This window comes from Dermacentor albipictus, chromosome 5 (genome assembly GCF_038994185.2).
Source record: "Dermacentor albipictus isolate Rhodes 1998 colony chromosome 5, USDA_Dalb.pri_finalv2, whole genome shotgun sequence".
In the NCBI taxonomy this organism is placed as follows: domain Eukaryota; kingdom Metazoa; phylum Arthropoda; class Arachnida; order Ixodida; family Ixodidae; genus Dermacentor; species Dermacentor albipictus.
The window spans coordinates 32,328,942-32,346,428 of record NC_091825.1 but is presented as its reverse complement, the minus strand read 5'-3'; the positions used below and the strand labels follow the sequence as shown (position 1 = coordinate 32,346,428).

The 17,487-nt window shown below is 52.6% G+C and overlaps 1 protein-coding gene across 1 annotated transcript in view; it reads right to left on the bottom strand.

Moving 5' to 3' along the window:
• Positions 1 to 17,487, bottom strand: part of LOC135908075 (glutathione S-transferase 3, mitochondrial-like) — a 56,928-nt gene that overhangs the window by 26,959 nt on the left and 12,482 nt on the right. The window contains exon 3 of the mRNA XM_065439811.1: positions 16,603 to 16,667. Coding sequence (XP_065295883.1) covers positions 16,603 to 16,667 — 65 coding nt within the window. The remainder of the gene's footprint in view (positions 1 to 16,602; positions 16,668 to 17,487) is intronic.

Genomic DNA, 17,487 nt, shown 5'->3' with positions numbered 1-17,487 from the left:
CTCGATTCTAAGCACCCCCTTTCTTTCACGATAGCGATGCCCAAAGTGAGGGGGTGCTTAGATTCGAAAAATCTAGAATTACTCCCCCCCCTCCCTCTTTTCGCTGCGACATCATGACGAGACGGTTGCGTGAAATAAGATTTTATTTTGCAAACATTTAAAAGAAAAAATGGTGCAGAGTGTGAACCCACCGCTTGTGTCGGATGCTCAGTCACTATCACTGCCATTCGAGATCGTCGCACCGCTCTAACCACCGTTCTCGGTATCCCACAGGAGGTCGTCTTCCGTTCCGTCGAAGTGGTTTGTGATCGAGCACTTCTTAGGTGATTTGACCACAACGTCCACTTGGACCCGCTTCCAAGCGTCCGAAATCCACTTTGCGATGGTTGATGGGTACGCTTTCTGCAGCTTTCGCCGTACAGCCGTACAGTCCGGCTGTACGGCGTACTCGCGTCGCGGCTGCAGTGCCACCTCGGTACTCCGACGGCTCCGGCTCGATGACAGAGTGAGCAAGCGCGCTTGGCTACGCGCTCTTCCTAGCAAATAGGGGGGTGCTTAGATTCGCATGCAAACTTTTTTCCCAATTTTCTCGCGAAAATATAGGGGGGGGGGTGCTTAGAATCGGGGGGTGCTTCGAATCGCGAAAGTGCGGTATATATACACATATACACATATATAATGAAGAAGAGTACGACGTACGTTCAATAAGCACAGTATATTCGACTGACGTTTCGGCTGGTGGACCAGCCTTTGTCAAAACACGCGACACTACATTGACAAAGGCCGGTCCACCAGCCGAAACGTCATTCAAACATACTGTGCTTATTGAACGTACGTCGTACCCTTTTTCTTCATTGTACTACCGGGGCAGCGTGATTTCCTCAGCCATAATTATATATATATATTGTAGCGAAGAGTTTTTAGAAGAGACGCTAGTGGGTTCAGCGCTACTGGCTCTAAACGCTAGTGGGTCGAGCGCTCCTGCTCAGCAACGGCTCTCGTGCTTGGAAGCTCTGACTGCCCTGCCCGTCGACGTTGCGCTGCTCCCGAGCTCTGCCAAATAAACACCTTTAGAATTGGTGGAGTGTGCGGGGTGACCTCAGACGATCATCCTGGAACTCCGGTCCCGTACCATACCATCTACCATGCCCCAAGACGCCTCCCAGCAAACGCCTCCTCCTGCGCCCACTGCGTGTCCCGGGGTGCCTCGTCATCGCGACCCTCCTATCTACACTGGAGCGGACGACACTGACGTGGACGAATGGCTCACGGCGTACGACAGAGTAGGCGACCATAACAAGTGGGATGAAGCAGCCAAATTGAGCCATGTTCTGTTCTACCTCGCTGGAGTGGCCAGCCTGTGGTATAACAACCACCAAGCAGAGTTCCAGACATGGTCGGAATTTAAGACTTCCCTCGCCGATGTGTTTGGGCGCCCTGCTGTTCGCAAGCTGCGTGCCGAGCAACGTTTGCGAGAACGAGCTCAACAGCCAGGCGAAACGTTCACCAGCTATATCGAAGATGTCCTGGATCTATGCAGGAAAGTCGATTCGACCATGGCGGAGTCTGATCGCATCCGAAACATACTCAAGGGCATAGAAGACGACGCCTTTAACATGCTGCTGGCCAAAAGTCCACGCTCTGTGGCTGAAATTGTCACACTGTGCCAGAGCTATGAAGAACTCCGCAGGCAGCGGTCACTGACCCGTCGATCTCTACCACGTGACGAACACCTCGCTGGTTTGTCTGCCATGTCCAACCAGGCAGCGTTGCTCGCAGAAATGAAGGCGTTCGTCCGCGAGGAAGTTGCCCGGCAACTCTCGTTGATGGATTTTGCACAGCCGCATTCGGTACACACGCCTACGCCAAGTTTTGCGCCTCCGCTTCGCCGCGTCATAGCGCAAGAACTGCACGAGGTTTTGCCTGAGCACCAGCAGCGTGTTCCTGCGGCTGCGCCTCACAGCTACGCCGAAGTCATGGCCAGGCCCCAACAGATGCCGACGGCTGCGCCACTCAGCTACGCGGAAGTCGTCACCCAGCCTCAACCACTCCATCAACGGGGACCTCTCACGTACGCCGAAGTCCTCGCTATGCCCCGACAACAGCCGGCTATGCAATCACTTCACCAGGCGCCACGTCCAACGCGTCCTTCCACATGGATGGGACCTCCCGCAACGACTCGGTGGCGTACAGCGGACAATCGACCAATATGTTTTGCGTGCGGCTATGCAGGCCACGTCGCACGCTACTGTAGTCGCGTGCAGTCGCCTAGCGCTACACCTTATGGGCCAAGTTCTATGGCGAGTTCTCCGCGCCCTTATTACGATGACGAACCTCGGGCTGCGTCACCACCATTCCGCCGGTCCGCTAACATCCGCCGCTCAACTTCTCCACGCCGACGCTCCCCATCACCGATGCGGCCTCGTCCCGAAGCTCGGGATGAGGAAAACTAATCGTCGCAGTCCATGAGGCAAGGGCTGCGACGCCGTCGAAACGCGCAAGTCCTCAACGTAGCCCGACCAATGCGATAGACGTGTTAGTTGACGGTGTGCGCACATCTGCCCTCGTGGATACCGGAGCCGCTGTATCAGTTATGGACGCAAAGCTTTGTCGCTTCCTTCGAAAGGTTACGACGCCCATTGGTGGATTCGCCCTCCGCACAGCAGGCGCACAGCGTATTCACCCGATTGCGGCGTGCACCGCTCGTGTTCTCATCGAGGACGTTGTATACGCCGTCGAATTTATTGTGATTTCCTCGTGCTCCCACGAAGTTATCCTGGGGTGGGACTTTCTCGCCCGCCACGATGCCGTCATTCATTGCGCACGGGCCGAACTAGAACTGTCGCCGATAGCAGATATGACGCTTGCCGATAATGCTCCTTTTGCGAACAAACTACTCGTCAGGCACGACACAAACGTTCCTGCCAACTCGTCAGTGATTGTGTCAATGCAGTGCAACAGCCTCTCTGACGCCATCGCACTACTTTCTCCGTCGGGCCGCTTTTACACTCGAAAACGTCTGCTGCTGCCTTTTGCGACTGTGAACGTCAAACAGGGCTCCACAGCTATTTTTGTATGTAACCCCTTCTCATACCCTGTGATGCTGCTTCAAGGCGAATGTCTTGGCCACGTAGAAGTGCTCGACGCCGTACAAATTACGGATGTTCCCGAAGACACGTCCTGCGCCAGTTACAACACGCTCGGTTCTCTGTCGACGTCCGACCCTTTGCCCACAGGTGTGTTCGATTCATCTATTGCCGATGGCCTCACCCCACCTCAGCGTTCGCAGCTTCTGCGCATCTTAGAAGAATTTCGTTCTTCTTTTGATGTCGAGCAACCTTCCTTGGGCCGGGCGTCTGCTGTCACGCACCATATTGACACTGGCTCCCAACCACCATTGCGGCAACGACCATATCGCGTCTCTGCGACGGAACGTCGTGTGATTAATGAGCAAGTGGACGATATGCTTCGCCGCGAAGTGATCCGACCCTCGAACAGTCCATGGGCATCCCCTGTCGTCCTTGTTACGAAAAAAGACGGCTCGATACGGTTCTGTGTAGACTATCGCCGCCTCAACAAGATCACTCGCAAAGATGTATACCCGCTGCCGCGAATTGATGACGCCATCGATAGCCTACAAGGAGCAGAATTCTTTTCATCTCTAGATTTACGCTCCGGCTATTGGCAAGTACCCATGGCTGACGTCGATAGGCCGAAGACAGCCTTTGTCACACCCGACGGCCTATACGAATTTAACGTCATGCCGTTTGGACTTTGTAATGCGCCAGCAACTTTTGAACGCATGATGGACACAGTCCTCCGCGGTTTGAAGTGGCACACCTGCTTGTGTTATCTCGACGACGTTGTTGTTTTTGCCTCTGACTTCACCACGCACCTTCAACGTCTACGGCATGTTTTGACTTGCTTAGCGAACGCTGGCCTTCAACTGAACCTAAAGAAGTGCCGATTTGCAGCGCGGCAGCTTATGATACTAGGCTATGTCGTCTCGAAGGATGGAATCCTCCCCGATCCAGCCAAATTTCGTGCCGTAGCTGAATTTCCTAAACCGACGTCCGTCAAAGAATTGCGCAGTTTTGTAGGTTTGTGTTCCTACTTCCGGCGCTTCATTCGCAATTTCGCCGCCGTCATATCACCCCTGACGAAGCTCCTTGGCAGCAACGGACCTCTCCATTCGTGGTCGTCCGAGTGCGACGAGGCGTTCACTAAGCTCCGTCGTTTGCTGACGTCTCCTCCCATTTTGCGCCACTACGATCCAACGGCACCTATTGAGGTACACACAGATGCCAGCGGTGCTGGCCTCGGCGCTGTCTTAGCACAGCGCAAAGAAGGGTTTCCTGAATATGTTGTGGCATACGCAAGCCGTATGCTTACTAAAGCCGAGACCAATTACACCGTCACGGAAAAAGAATGCCTGGCGATCATCTGGGCGCTTACCAAGTTCCGGCCCTATTTGTATGGTCGCCAATTTGATGTCGTCACGGACCACCATGCACTATGCTGGCTGTCGTCATTGAAGGATGCCTCAGGCCGTCTCGCCCGCTGGGCGCTTCGCTTACAGGATTGCGATATCCGCGTACTGTACCGCAACGGACGCCAGCATGCTGATGCTGACGCCCTCTCACGTTCTCCCTTGCCAGACGACAATGCCTGTTGCGCAATATCCCAGCTTGACGTTTCTTCCGTCGACATTGGGACCATCGCTTCTGAGCAGCGCAAGGACCCCTGGATTGCCTCCATCTTAGACTGCCTTGCTGATCCGTCATCGCAGCCAACCACTCGTGCATTGCGCCGTCAAGCTCGCCATTTCGCCATTCGCGACGACCTGCTTCATCGACGCAATTACACCTCTGACGGCCGCCAGTGGTTATTAGTTGTACCTCGAAGCCTGCGTTCTGAAATCTGCGCATCGTTCCACTCTGATCCACAGTGTGCGCATTCGGGACTTTTCAAAACCTACCAGCGCCTCCGACGACGCTATTACTGGCGAGGAATGTACAACTACATTCAAAAGTTTGTTCGTTCATGCCCCGACTGCCAGCGCCGAAAATCTTCACCCCACCTCTCGCCAGCTGGCCTGCAGCCTCTACCCTGCCCTACCCAACCGTTCGGGCGCGTTGGCATCGATTTGTATGGACCACTTCCCCTGGCGTCGGCTGGTAACCGCTGGGCCATTGTGGCCGTAGATCACCTGACACGATACGCCGAAACCGCCGCTCTCCCCGCAGCTACAGCGCGCGATGTTGCATCATTCCTGCTTCGCCGATTCATTCTGCGGCATGGTCTACCTCAAGAATTGCTCAGCGATCGCGGACGCGTCTTCCTGTCGGAAGTAGTTGAAGCGATTCTCAAAGAGTGCCACGTTGTTCATCGCACAACTACGGCGTACCACCCTCAAACGAATGGCCTCACAGAACGCTTCAACCGTACGCTCGGCGACATGCTTTCAATGTACGTTGCCTCCGACCACACGAACTGGGACGCCATTCTGCCATTCGTCACCTATGCGTATAATACCGCTACGCAGAGCACCACTGGATTTTCACCCTATTTCTTGCTGTATGGTCGACACCCTTCGCACACCATCGACACCATTCTTCCGTACCGGCCGGATGCATCCGAGTACGCCCCTATTTCTGACACGGTCCGATATGCAGAAGACTGCCGTGACCTCGCACGGGCCTTTACTTCTGATGTTCAAGAGCGCCAGAGGAGCACTCGCGGTGACGCCACTGCCACGGTCACCTTCGATCCGGGAGCGCTCGTGTGGCTCTCAGTCCCTTTAACTGCCCCTGGCCTCTCATCAAAACTGGTCCCTAAGTATGAAGGCCCTTATCGTGTTCTCGAACGCGCATCTCCTGTAAACTATGTCATCGAACCAGTTGAGCCATCTGAAGACATGCGCCGCCGGGGACGCGACCTTGTCCATGTCGACCGTTTAAAGCCTTACTACGACCCGCTCATCGTGACGAACTGTTAGGTCGCCGGACGGCTCCCTTCTCGCTCCCGGGGGGTGGTTGTAGCGAAGAGTTTTTAGAAGAGACGCTAGTGGGTTCAGCGCTACTGGCTCTAAACGCTAGTGGGTCGAGCGCTCCTGCTCAGCAACGGCTCTCGTGCTTGGAAGCTCTGACTGCCCTGCCCGTCGACGTTGCGCTGCTCCCGAGCTCTGCCAAATAAACACCTTTAGAATATATATATATATATATATATATATATATATATATATATATATATATAACGAGCCACATCGCTAGTACTCTGGGGAGGCGCGAGCTCGAGATTGCCTGGGCTGCTTTGGCTAAAACGCGGCCTGCTGGCCTCGTGTCCTGTCCGTTTCTTCGCTTCAGATTTTGGTTGAGGTTTCTACGGTTTTCGACCAATCTGAAATTACGTAGCCACACTCTGCTGCCTGTCATGCCTGACAACACTGGTGAGACATCTCCACCGGTTTCGCCAGCCGTCGTATGTGCCGGTGTCCAGCGTCAGCGAGATTGTGACATCTTCAGCGGTACCGATGAGAAAGTCGTTGAAGATTGGCTGGAATCGTAGGAAAGACCGAGCACCACCAACAAATGAGATGATCTCCGGTAGCTCAACAGCGCGATCTTCTGTTTACGGGGCGCTGTCAAGCTGTGGTTTGAAAGCCACAAAGCCGATTTCCAATATGGGCTAGCTTCAAAACCAGCATCGCATACATTTTTGGCCGCACGGGCATGCGCAAGCATCACGCTGAAAAATGCCTCCGAAGCCGATCCCATGCAGCAAACTGGTGAAACGTCCACCAGCTACATAGAGGACGCCGTCGATCTCCGTTGGTGTGTCAACCCAACGATGGCGCAGGCAGACAAGGTGCGTCTGCCTCCGCCATCCGCCATATACTGCCAAGTCAAAAAAATCCTGGCACTGTTTCTGAAGTCATTCAGCTCTGCCAGAATTTCGACGAGCTCCGTCGCTAGCGTCTTCGTACGCAGCGCTCATCTGTGTCCAACGAAACTTTCTTGAGCGTGGCCACCGCTCGTGACATTGACTCAGTGCCTTGCCGGGTAAAGAAGCTCGTTCGTGCCAAGGTCGCTCGCCAGCTCTCGCTGCTGTTCACTGCGGGAAACCATCCTCTGTCCTGTGAATTTCCTGCCTTTTGTCTTTGTCGTCTTGCGCTGCCCCTTCAAAATGTTCAACCAGCACTAACTCGCCCAAATGTCGATTCTACAACCATTCTCTACTTTGCGTGCCAAGCTTCGCGACGTCATACAGGAGCGAGTTTGTGCAGCTCTGCCTAGTGTCCGCGAGACTCCGCTGGCACCCACTCCCGTTGCCTATACCTAGGTCAACGCACCACTCAGCTATGCCGAGGCTCTCCCACAGCCACAACCTCAGACCGTTGCGCCATTCCCATCAGCCTTGCCACTGTATGCAGCTCCTCACTTCGTTCAGCCGAGGCACCCACGCAGCAGTGGTTAATGGCGCACTCCCGACACCGGCCAATGTGTTTTGTGTGTGGTGTACGTGGCCACGTCGAACCATTTTGCCGTCGCCGCGCACCAGCTTACCGCCATAGCTTCGACCCTGCTCCATATGCTTCACCATCCGTGTCGTCCTATGCATCTCGTAACGCCGGCCAGATGTCTTCATAGTCCGACCACCTTTCGCCACCGCCTAGACGCCGCTCGCTTTCGCCGATGCGTCGTCATACCTCTACACCGGAGCAGGAAACCTAATCGTCGCAGTTCCAGAGGCAGAAACTGCGTCATCCGTGAAAAGACCAAGCCTTCGTTCTTCTCCGACTGATGTTATTGGCGTATATGTGGATGGCGCCGCTGCACTCGCCCTCGTCGACACTGGTGCCGCAGTTTCAGTTATTAGCGCCACGCTTTGCCGTTTGCTCAGAAAAGTTATGACGCCGCCGACAAACTTATCCCTTCGTACTGCCAGCGTAGACCTTATCACGCCTGTGGCTATGTGCAGTGCTTGCGTTGTGATTAACGGTTTGCTCTACGTCGTCAATTCTTGGTGCTCTATTCTTGTTTTCACGATCTTATATTGGGCTGGGACTTTCTTCTAATTAAATCCGTCATCGGTTGTTCTCGCGCTGAAGTGGAATTTCAAATGCTTTGTGACGCCCCTCTCCCTGACGCTTGCGCAGCGGAAAATAAAGTATTTGTTGCCCAAGACGCCGCGATCCCACCGCACTTCTCTGCCCTTGCCACGGTGTCATGCAACATTGTTGCTGATACAAGCGAGCTTTTTATGCCATCTGCCATTTCTGTCCGTCGCAAATGTTCCCCGCTGTATTTCGGTCTTTTAGAAGTTCGTGCCGGCGACAGCAGAGTGCTCGTCTCCAACCAATTATCTTGCCCCTTCACTTTGTTTTAGGGGGAGTGTGCTGGCCGCGTCCACTGTGTCGACCCTACTACCATCACTGACATTCCAACTGGTTCCATAACCACTCATGAGGTATCCGGGCTGGCCGGCAACCCCGCTCAAGAGCCAACTTCGCCCGATCTCCTAAATAGCTCCATCGCCAAAACGTTGTTTCACGGCGCGCCCAGCTTCTACGTCTCCTCGACAAGTTCCGTTCTTCTTTCGACTGCCAGCATGTGTCGTTGCGCCACACGTCAAGTCTTCGTCATCGCATCGACTCGGGTACCATTGTGCCACCAGGGCAAAGACCATATCGTGCATCCGCGACAGAACGCCGTGTTATCGACGACCAAGTAGCTGACATGCCCAAGCGCGGCGTCATCCAGCGTTCGGATAGCCCCTGGGAATATTCAGTTGTTCTTGTTAAGAAGGATGGACCGATTCAATTGTGCGTCGATTACTTTCGTGTTAACAAAATAACTCGTGGAAATAGTTACCCTCTAGCCGGAATGCACGCTACCGTTGACTGCCTCCAAGGTGCGGAGTTATTCTCTTCTATCGACTTGCTTAGCGGCTATTGGCAAGTTCCGATGACACCAGAAAACCAACCTAAACTGGCATTTGTAACACCAGATTAACTATATGAATTTCGTTTTCTTGCCGGCTTTGCTAAGCCCCTGCAACATTTGCGTTCGTGATGAACAACCTTTTGCGTGGTCTCAAGTGGAAGACGTGCCTTTGCATTCCCACCCATCCGTGTAGCCTAGAGGAAGTGTTACAGTACTTATCTGACGCCGACCTTCAGCTCAACCTGAAGTGATGCCATTTGGCGCTAGCTGGCTCACCATCCTTGGCCATGTAGTATCTAAAGGCGGTGTTCTTCTTGAAGCCGCCATGCTCCGCGCAGTTGCTGATTTTCCCAAACCTTCCTCCTTAAAAGAACTTTGCAGGTTGCTTAGCGTCTGCTCTTACTTTCGACGCTTCATTCGGAATTTTGCCTCCATCACCATTCCCTTGAACCAGCTTCTACAGAGTGACTCGAGCAATTACGCCTGGTCGCCCGCTTGTGAAAATGCCTTCGAAGAGTTGCGCCGTCTACTAACCTCGCCGCCCATATTGCGCCACTTTGGCCCTACAGCTCCGACCGAAGTGCACACCAACGACAGCGATGTTGGATTTGGCGCTGGCTCGCGCAGCGCAAATCTGAATTCGACGAGTACCTCGTTGCATACGCAAACCACACCCTCAACAAAGCAGGGATAAATAATTCCGTTACGGAGAAAGAACGTTTGGCCAAAATCTGGGGACTTGGTAAATTTTGACCCTACCTGTATGACCACCCCTTCTGCGTAATTACAGTCCACCATGCGCTTCTTTGGATGTCCTCGTTGAAGGAACCCCAAGGTCGATTAGCTCGCTCGGCTTTGCGGTTGCAAGATTTCGACGTGCGCGTTGTCTACAAATCTGGCCACCACCACACCAATGCCGAGGCGATTTCCCGTTCGCCCATGTTAATCGAAAGCACTGCCTGCCTGCGTGCCAATGACGAGGTACTTTCAGCAGGCTGCAACATAGCTCGGGGCAGCGCAAGGATGCCTGAATTTGCACTCCTCTCCGCTTCCTTTCAAACCCGTCGACCTCTCCCTCCTTCTCGAGCTCTGCGCCGTGAAACTTCTCACTTCGAAATGGGGGATGACCTCCTTTATTGTCGGAACTACGTGTCTGACGGCCGCCAGTGGTTGCTGGTTACTCGTCGACATTTCCGTGATGAAATAGGTTCGGCCTTCCACCCTGACCCACAGTGTGCACATGCGGGTGTGATCACGATGCACGCCCGACTTCGCGCAGGTTTTACTGGCGTGACATGTACTCCTTCGTGTGCAAATACATCCGATTGTGCCCTCATCCGATTGTGCCTTCGATTGTGCTCTCATTACCAACGCCGCAAGGTTCCTGCTCAGCATGTCTCTGGTCCACACCAAACGTTTCCGCGCCCTGCCAAATCCTTCGATCGCTATGTCATTTACCTGTACGGGCCTCTTCCGAACACAACTTCTGGAATTCCCTGGATAGTCGTCGCCATCGATCATTTGACATGATACGCAAAAACAGCCACTATGCCTACTGCCACAGCCCGTGATGTGGGATCTTTCCTCTTGGAAAACTTCAGTCTCCGTCACGGCGAACCTCGCAAACTTTTGAGTGATAGAGGACGTGTGTTCCTCTCCAAAGTCGTAAACACGCTCCTTGCCGAAGTCGCATCGTCCATCACACCACCAGTGCCTACCATCCTCAAACTAATGGTTTGACGGAAAGAATAAACCGCATCTTTAACGACATGCTCTCCAAATAACTCGCCTCTGATCACACTGATTGGGAGCTTATATTGCCATTCATTACGTACGCCTACAACACTGCGCCACTGGTGACCACAAACTTTTCTCCATTCTTCCACTTGGATGACCGTGAACCTTCGACTGAACTTGGCACCATTGTTCCGTACCGACCCGACGCATCTCTGAAGACGCCCATCACTGAAGCGGCCGCCCATCTCTGAAGCAGCCGGAATGCCGTCAGCTCATCCGTTCCATTATAACCGTCGACCAATGGGAACATAAATATCGACATGACGATAACCACCCGCGCCACCACTTTCTTCCAGACTCCCTTGAGTGGCTTTGGGTTCCAGCTGTTCCTGCTGGCCTCTCATCCAGGCTCGTCTCCAAATATCAATGACCTGACCGGGCTGTAGCGCCGACATTGCCTGTGAACTAAATCGTCGAGCATGCCATGCCTCCTATAGACCAACTCTGCCGCAGCCGTGAAACCATCCACGTACAGCGTCTGAAGTCTTATTACGACTGACGGGTGCTATGTTCACCGTGAGTCGTCAGGGTGGCTCCTTTTCCGATGAGAGTAGCTGTAGCGAAGAGCAATGCTTGGCGCTGCAGCCACATCACCAGTTTTTTGGGGAGGTGCGAGCTCGACGTTGCCTGGGCTGCTCTGGTTGGAAAACGGTGCGAACGCTTCTTATTGCTCTCGTATATATATAGCCAGGTTAAGGCGTTCTTTTTCAAGACCTTGTGTGACGGATGTAAATGAGCGTATTAGCTGGCGGCACTCTTCGGCACACTGCGCGAGTTCTGAGGCTAGGCGGTATTCGGATAGATTCGGACGGTATGGGAGTTTCGTATCCAGTGTGGTAGAAGGCTCCCGTACGTACAGTAGAAAGAAAGGGGAAAATCCAGGTGTGGCTTGCATGCCTGTGTTTAGGCATGTCACGAAAGGAACCACCAAGTCCCAATTAGAATAATCGGAGGCTGTGTACATGGAGAGCATATCCCCGAGTGTTTGGTTGAAGCATTCCGTCAAGCCATTAGTCTGCAGATAATAGCTTGTAGTGGTGCGATGAATAGCATTGCACTGACTGAGAAGCTCTTGTACGACTTGCGAAAGAAACACGTGGCCTCGGTCGCTAAGCAGCTCGAGTGGCGCACCGTGGCGAAGAACGAAGCTGCGCAAGGTGAACAAGGCAACATCACGAGCTCCAGTTGCTAGGAGAGCGGCCGTTTCGGCATAACGAGTAAGATCGTCGACGGACACAATATTCCACTGATTGCTTGCATGGGTGGAAGGAAGGCGCCCATACAGGTCTGTGCCGATTCTATCAAACGGGCGAGCTGGGCACGACAAATGTTGCAATGGGCCAGGCGTGTGACAAGTTATTTTTCAGCGTTGACACTCAATGCGGCAAGAATGTACTTGCGGACGTGTGCGTGCAGTAGAATCGCCAGTAGAATCGCTGGCGAAGTCTATCATAGGTTTTCAAAACGCCAGTGTTCATGTTTTGTGGGTGGAAGTGCATGCACAGGTCGGAGCGCAAATGTCGAGGTATAACAAGAAGCGTTCTGCGACCACCTGACTGATAGTTGCGGCGGTAAAACATGGCGACCCGGAGAGCATAATGAGGTACTTTGTGATGAAGGGCACGAGAGAGCCGCTGCGATGGTGTCACTGAAGGCGTAGAGAGAACGTTGATTAACGAGGTTTTACAAGGGTCCTTGCGCTGTTCTGAAGACATGTCAGTGATGTTGATGTGAGCGAAAGAAGTCGCGTAAAGAGAAACAGGCGCAACGTCAGAAGGCACCGGTGAACTGGAAAGTATGTCGGCGTGCTTGCGTCCTGAGCTGTAGATGACGCGAATATCGAATTCTTGTAAACGTTGAGTGCCCAGCGTCCATGTAAACCCGACGAATCCTTTAATGAAGCCAGCCAACAGAGCGAGTGGTGATCGGTGGCGACATCAAACGAATGACCATACGAGTAAGGGCGAAATTTCTTCAAAGCCCAAAGAATTGGTAAACATTCTTTTTCGGTAACCGAGTACTTGCACTCTGCCGTAGTGAGGGAACGAATCGTAAATGCAACTACGTACTCACAGAAGCCCGGCTTTCGTTGGGCAAGTACAGCGCCGAGTTCGATCCCGCTGTCATCCGTGTGTACCTCGGTTGGAGCGGTAGAGTCGAAGTGACGTAGAATGGGCGGCGAAGTCAGGAGACGACTTAATGCTGCGAAAGCCTCATCTAACGCCAGCGACCAACCAGACAGATGGCCATCGCCGGTGAGCAGTTTCGCTAGTGGTGATATTATGGAAGCGAAGTTCTTCCCAAAGCGACGGAAGTATGAGCACAGACCAAGGAAGCTGCGAAGCGCTTTCACAGTGGTAGGTCTCGGGAATTCACCCACATCACGAACTTTCGGCGGATCGGGAAGGATGCCGTCCTTCGAGACTACGTGGCCCAGTATGGTGAGTTGATGAGCTCCGAACCGGCACTTGTTGATATAAAGCTGAAGTCCTGCGCGCGTCAAATAGCTCAACATTTCCTTCAGACGACGGAGATGAATTCGTACCGCCCATCGTGAGTTACGAAGGCAGTTTTCGGGCGATCGGATGGTACCACAGGGACCTGTCAATAACCGATCTTAAGTCTAGTGATGAAAAGAATTCGGCTCCCTGCAAGCAGTCCAAGGCATCATCGATGCGTGGCAGACAATGACACATCGTTGCTCGTAGGTTCGTTTAATCGGAGGTAATCAACGCAGAAGCGGATTGAGCCTCCTTTTTTCTTGACAAGAAAAACATGCGTCGACCACGCACTGCAGGACGGCCCAATGACGCCGTGCTGAAGCATGTCGTCGTCCTGTTCGGAGATCACACGACGCGCAGCAGGGGATACGCGGTAAGGGCGCTGTTTAAGAGGCGCTTGAGTGCCGGTGTAACTCGGATGGAGAACAGTGCGCGTATGGTCTAATGACGTCTTCTGGCAATCAAACGAGCCACAAAACTGGTGCAAGAGTGCAAGAAGTTTCTCATGGTGTGCCTCTGCAACTTCGTCGTCGATGGTGGAGCCAAACATTCTTAAAGGTGGGCGATCAGGCGTACCAGTAGGTGTCAAGGCACTAAGTTGCAAGTTGCCGTGTCATCAAGGCAGAACATGGATGGTACGTCGAATGCCTGAGTTGTGCCCATACACTCTCCACGGAGTGAGGTTGAGGGAACTGGCAGCGGATTCGTAACAAACAAGGATGTAGTGCTGTTAGGCATGTCGAAAAGGGCTAACGCTAACGCGAGATTCCTGCGGCATTGAATGGTCTTGGAGGACGTAAATAGAGCTATGAGATCACCAACACCAGCACAGGACACGGGGGCAAGGGTTGTAATACTGGGTGACATGTTTGTATCGCCGGCCCCAAATAACTTTACCAACTTAGCCTCAGACGACGCGGAACACACCGCAGGGAGCGCCACTTCGGCACGAGCACAGTCAATAACTGCATGATGGCGAGAGAGAAAATCCCAATCGAGGATCACATCATGCGAACAGGCCGGTAGCGCAAGAAACTCAGTGAGATACCAACATTTTGAATGACGACGAGGGCTGTGCAGGCAGCTGACGGCTTAACATGGTGTGCCCTGGCGGTACAAAGGGACAATCCTTCTGACGTCGTGGTAACCTTCTTTAGCAAGCGGAGAAGTTTCATATCTATCAGTGAAATGGCAGTAAGTGTCCACAAGCGTAAGGGTACGAAAGCCATCCACAAAAACTTCGATCAGGTTTGCTGGACAAATTCGGGGACTTGAAGTTTTCGACGCCTTCCGCAGTTCATGCCTCGGGGACTGCGGCATCTAGTTTTCCGCGTCAGAAGGGCAGGGTCGATGGTGCATAGGTGACAGTGAGCGACGTCGGGTTAACAGGGATCGGCGACTAGCGGAGGGCCGGCGTTCGGTCGAAGACGATCGTTGTAGTCGCACTGAGCTGTTAAAGCGTCTGGAATCGTGAGCCGACAGGCGCATGACCTCAGTTTGAAAAGGAAGGCGACGGCGACAGAAGCGTGCCACATGTCTTTCATAGCTGCAAGAATAACATATACGGCGATTGTCCGCAGTGCGCCATGGATTGGAAGACGTGGGGGCTGGTCGGCGTAACGGAACTGGTGGTGGCAGAACGGCTACCTACGCGGAAGGATAGGTTGGTTGACCAGGCGAAGCGACTTGCGCGTGCGACAAGGGTGCAGACTCCAGAGGGGGTGGACGAGCTAAAAGAAAAGCGACAGTGATCGCTTCCTGTATCATTTGTCCCACGATTGCGGCCAGATGTTGTGCCTGTGCAGGCTCGGACATGCTCAATAAAATTGAAGGCTGTCGGGTGAACTCCTCACGCACGAACCGCTTGATCTGAAATAACAGGGTATTCTGGTCTCCCATAGTCAATGCCCCGATTGAGTCGTTCTGTTTCAGAGTTTCGTTTCCTGCGCAATTAGTCGAATGTCTGGCACAAGCTAACAACATCCGCTGAGAACATCTTTGGCCAATAACATTTGAAATGTGTCATAGGCTATTTATTCCAGGATGTGCTTCATCTTATCCGACTCGTGCATCGACGGGCTTAGACACTTACACAAATTGACGACGTCTTTAATATAACTGCTGAGGTTTTCACCGGCTTGTTGAGCGCGTTCACAAAGTCCCTGTTCTGCGAGGAGCTTGGGTACCACGGGGCGCCCGAAGATTTCCGGAAAAGTTGTTTTGAACGATGCCCAATTATTATTCCGCTTGGTGATTTCGGAATCGGAGAATGGTGATGCCGGTCAAATAAAATAATACATTGGTCAACCTAGTCACATCGACCCATTTGTTGACTGCGCTCACCCTCTGGTAAGTTGCCAACCATTTCTCGACATCTTGGTCGTCAGTGCCGCTGAATATCGGTGGGGGACGCTGAGGCAGCAGGCTGGGACAGGCGGTGGCTTGAGTCTGGCAGCCTTGTGGGGTGGTTTCTTTTGGCATCGCTGAGGCTTGAGCTAAAGTACGGCTTCGTAGTTCCAGGTTGGCAGACTGGGAGATTACCCCGCACCTCCACCAAACTGTAAAGGGGTTTATTTACAAGCAGGGCTGCACAACAACAGCCTTGGCCCAAGAGCGTCGGTCGCTAGCTCGCGCTCTCCGTGCTGCCGAACTTCATAGTCTTCTCTCAATGGTCCCTGGCTCTATTCCTGAATACAATTGATATTTGCGCGTGCGCTTCATTTTGGAAAACATTGGGAAAGCAACAAAGCAATAGTTGTTAGTTCAGCTCTGCGTTGTGTCTGCCTCTTGCCCTCTGTGTCCCATGTTCAAGCTGCTTCTTCAAAAAAAAAAAAAAACGTCACGTGAGCACCGCTTTAGGCGGGAAGGAGAGGGATCGCAATCTGTTTCAAGGATTTTCAGAGCAACTTTGTTGGGACGCAGTGAATCTCCGCACTGTAGTCAGCGACAATTTGCATGATTATGGCTTACAGCAGTTACCACCGAGAACACAGTTCAACCATACTGCATGCAGGGTAGTGATAAAACGAAATGCCGTGAAGCAAATTTGCAGCCAAGCGGCATGTTTGTGAACAAGGTGAGCATATGGCGGGGAAAAATAGATGACTATTTTCGTAATTCCGTTATTAGCTGTTCTCCAATGTGAACATCTGGAATACTGACCATGTCTATTGTACTTGCCTTCCGTGAATGTTGCGGGCAAGCGAACTTTTCCGAAGCGAGATTATTTGCAAAATATTACTCCTGCAGATGTATGTACATATTGCCGGCACAAACGGTTCTCACCATTGGGAAGGACGCTCTGCAACTCGTGTATTGATCACAAGATCCAATAACAAAATAATTGAACTTGCACTTACAAGTTTTGGTGGGATCTTTGGATGCAGTTGAAGACGATGCTGGTGTCCGAGTACATGGCCGGGTACTGAAGAAAAAAAAAACAACCGACGATTACAATACTCCTTAATGCGAATTTAGAGCGCAGCTGTTTAGGTGTTTTGAATTCGCTGTATATTGTGGCGAAGAATTGCATTCTGAACGACAGGGTCCGCTCGACGGCGGCGCTGAGCCTCAGCTCAATTAGCTCGTTTAGCAGCAGCGGCAGAGGAAGGAGCTCCACCAGTTTCGTCGCTCATTTTTCGGAATGAAAGCGTGAACAGGGGAACGCATGGCTCGCGCGGAGTGCATTGTTAGCCACGCTTTCTTTCCATATATGGTATGGATGGAAGCACTCACCGCATGCCTCGTCACCCTTTCGCCATACTCTCCTCTTCCGCTTTCCTCCTCGTGCACTTTTCGCTATCACAATCTCACATCTCCCGATGCGCTCCGCGTTCGCTCTTTCATCTTTCGCGGTGCTCGATTGTTCAGTTACGCCGACGCTCAAGGCAGGAACGACTGCCTAAGAGCTGCGCTCTACAAAAATGCAGGCACTGGAATAAGTTGGGCAGCCTCTCAGTAAGGCAACTCGTGGTAAAACTACGCGAACGAGTTCTTGCAATACCACTTGCGCCTGTCAGTATGATTGAAGTGCCATAATATGAATGCGGAAATTATGGAAATTTAGGTGGAAAACATGGCGCATTTCCAAGAAAGTATCGCAATGAATTCACCAAGAAGGTAAAAAAAACTCTGCCAGACCAACCTGTTTACGCTTGAGTAGTCAAAGTTTAGTTTCACGTGCCACATAACCTTTGCTTCTCCCTGCCTATGGCACGCTTGTCATTTACTTAGGGAACATCATG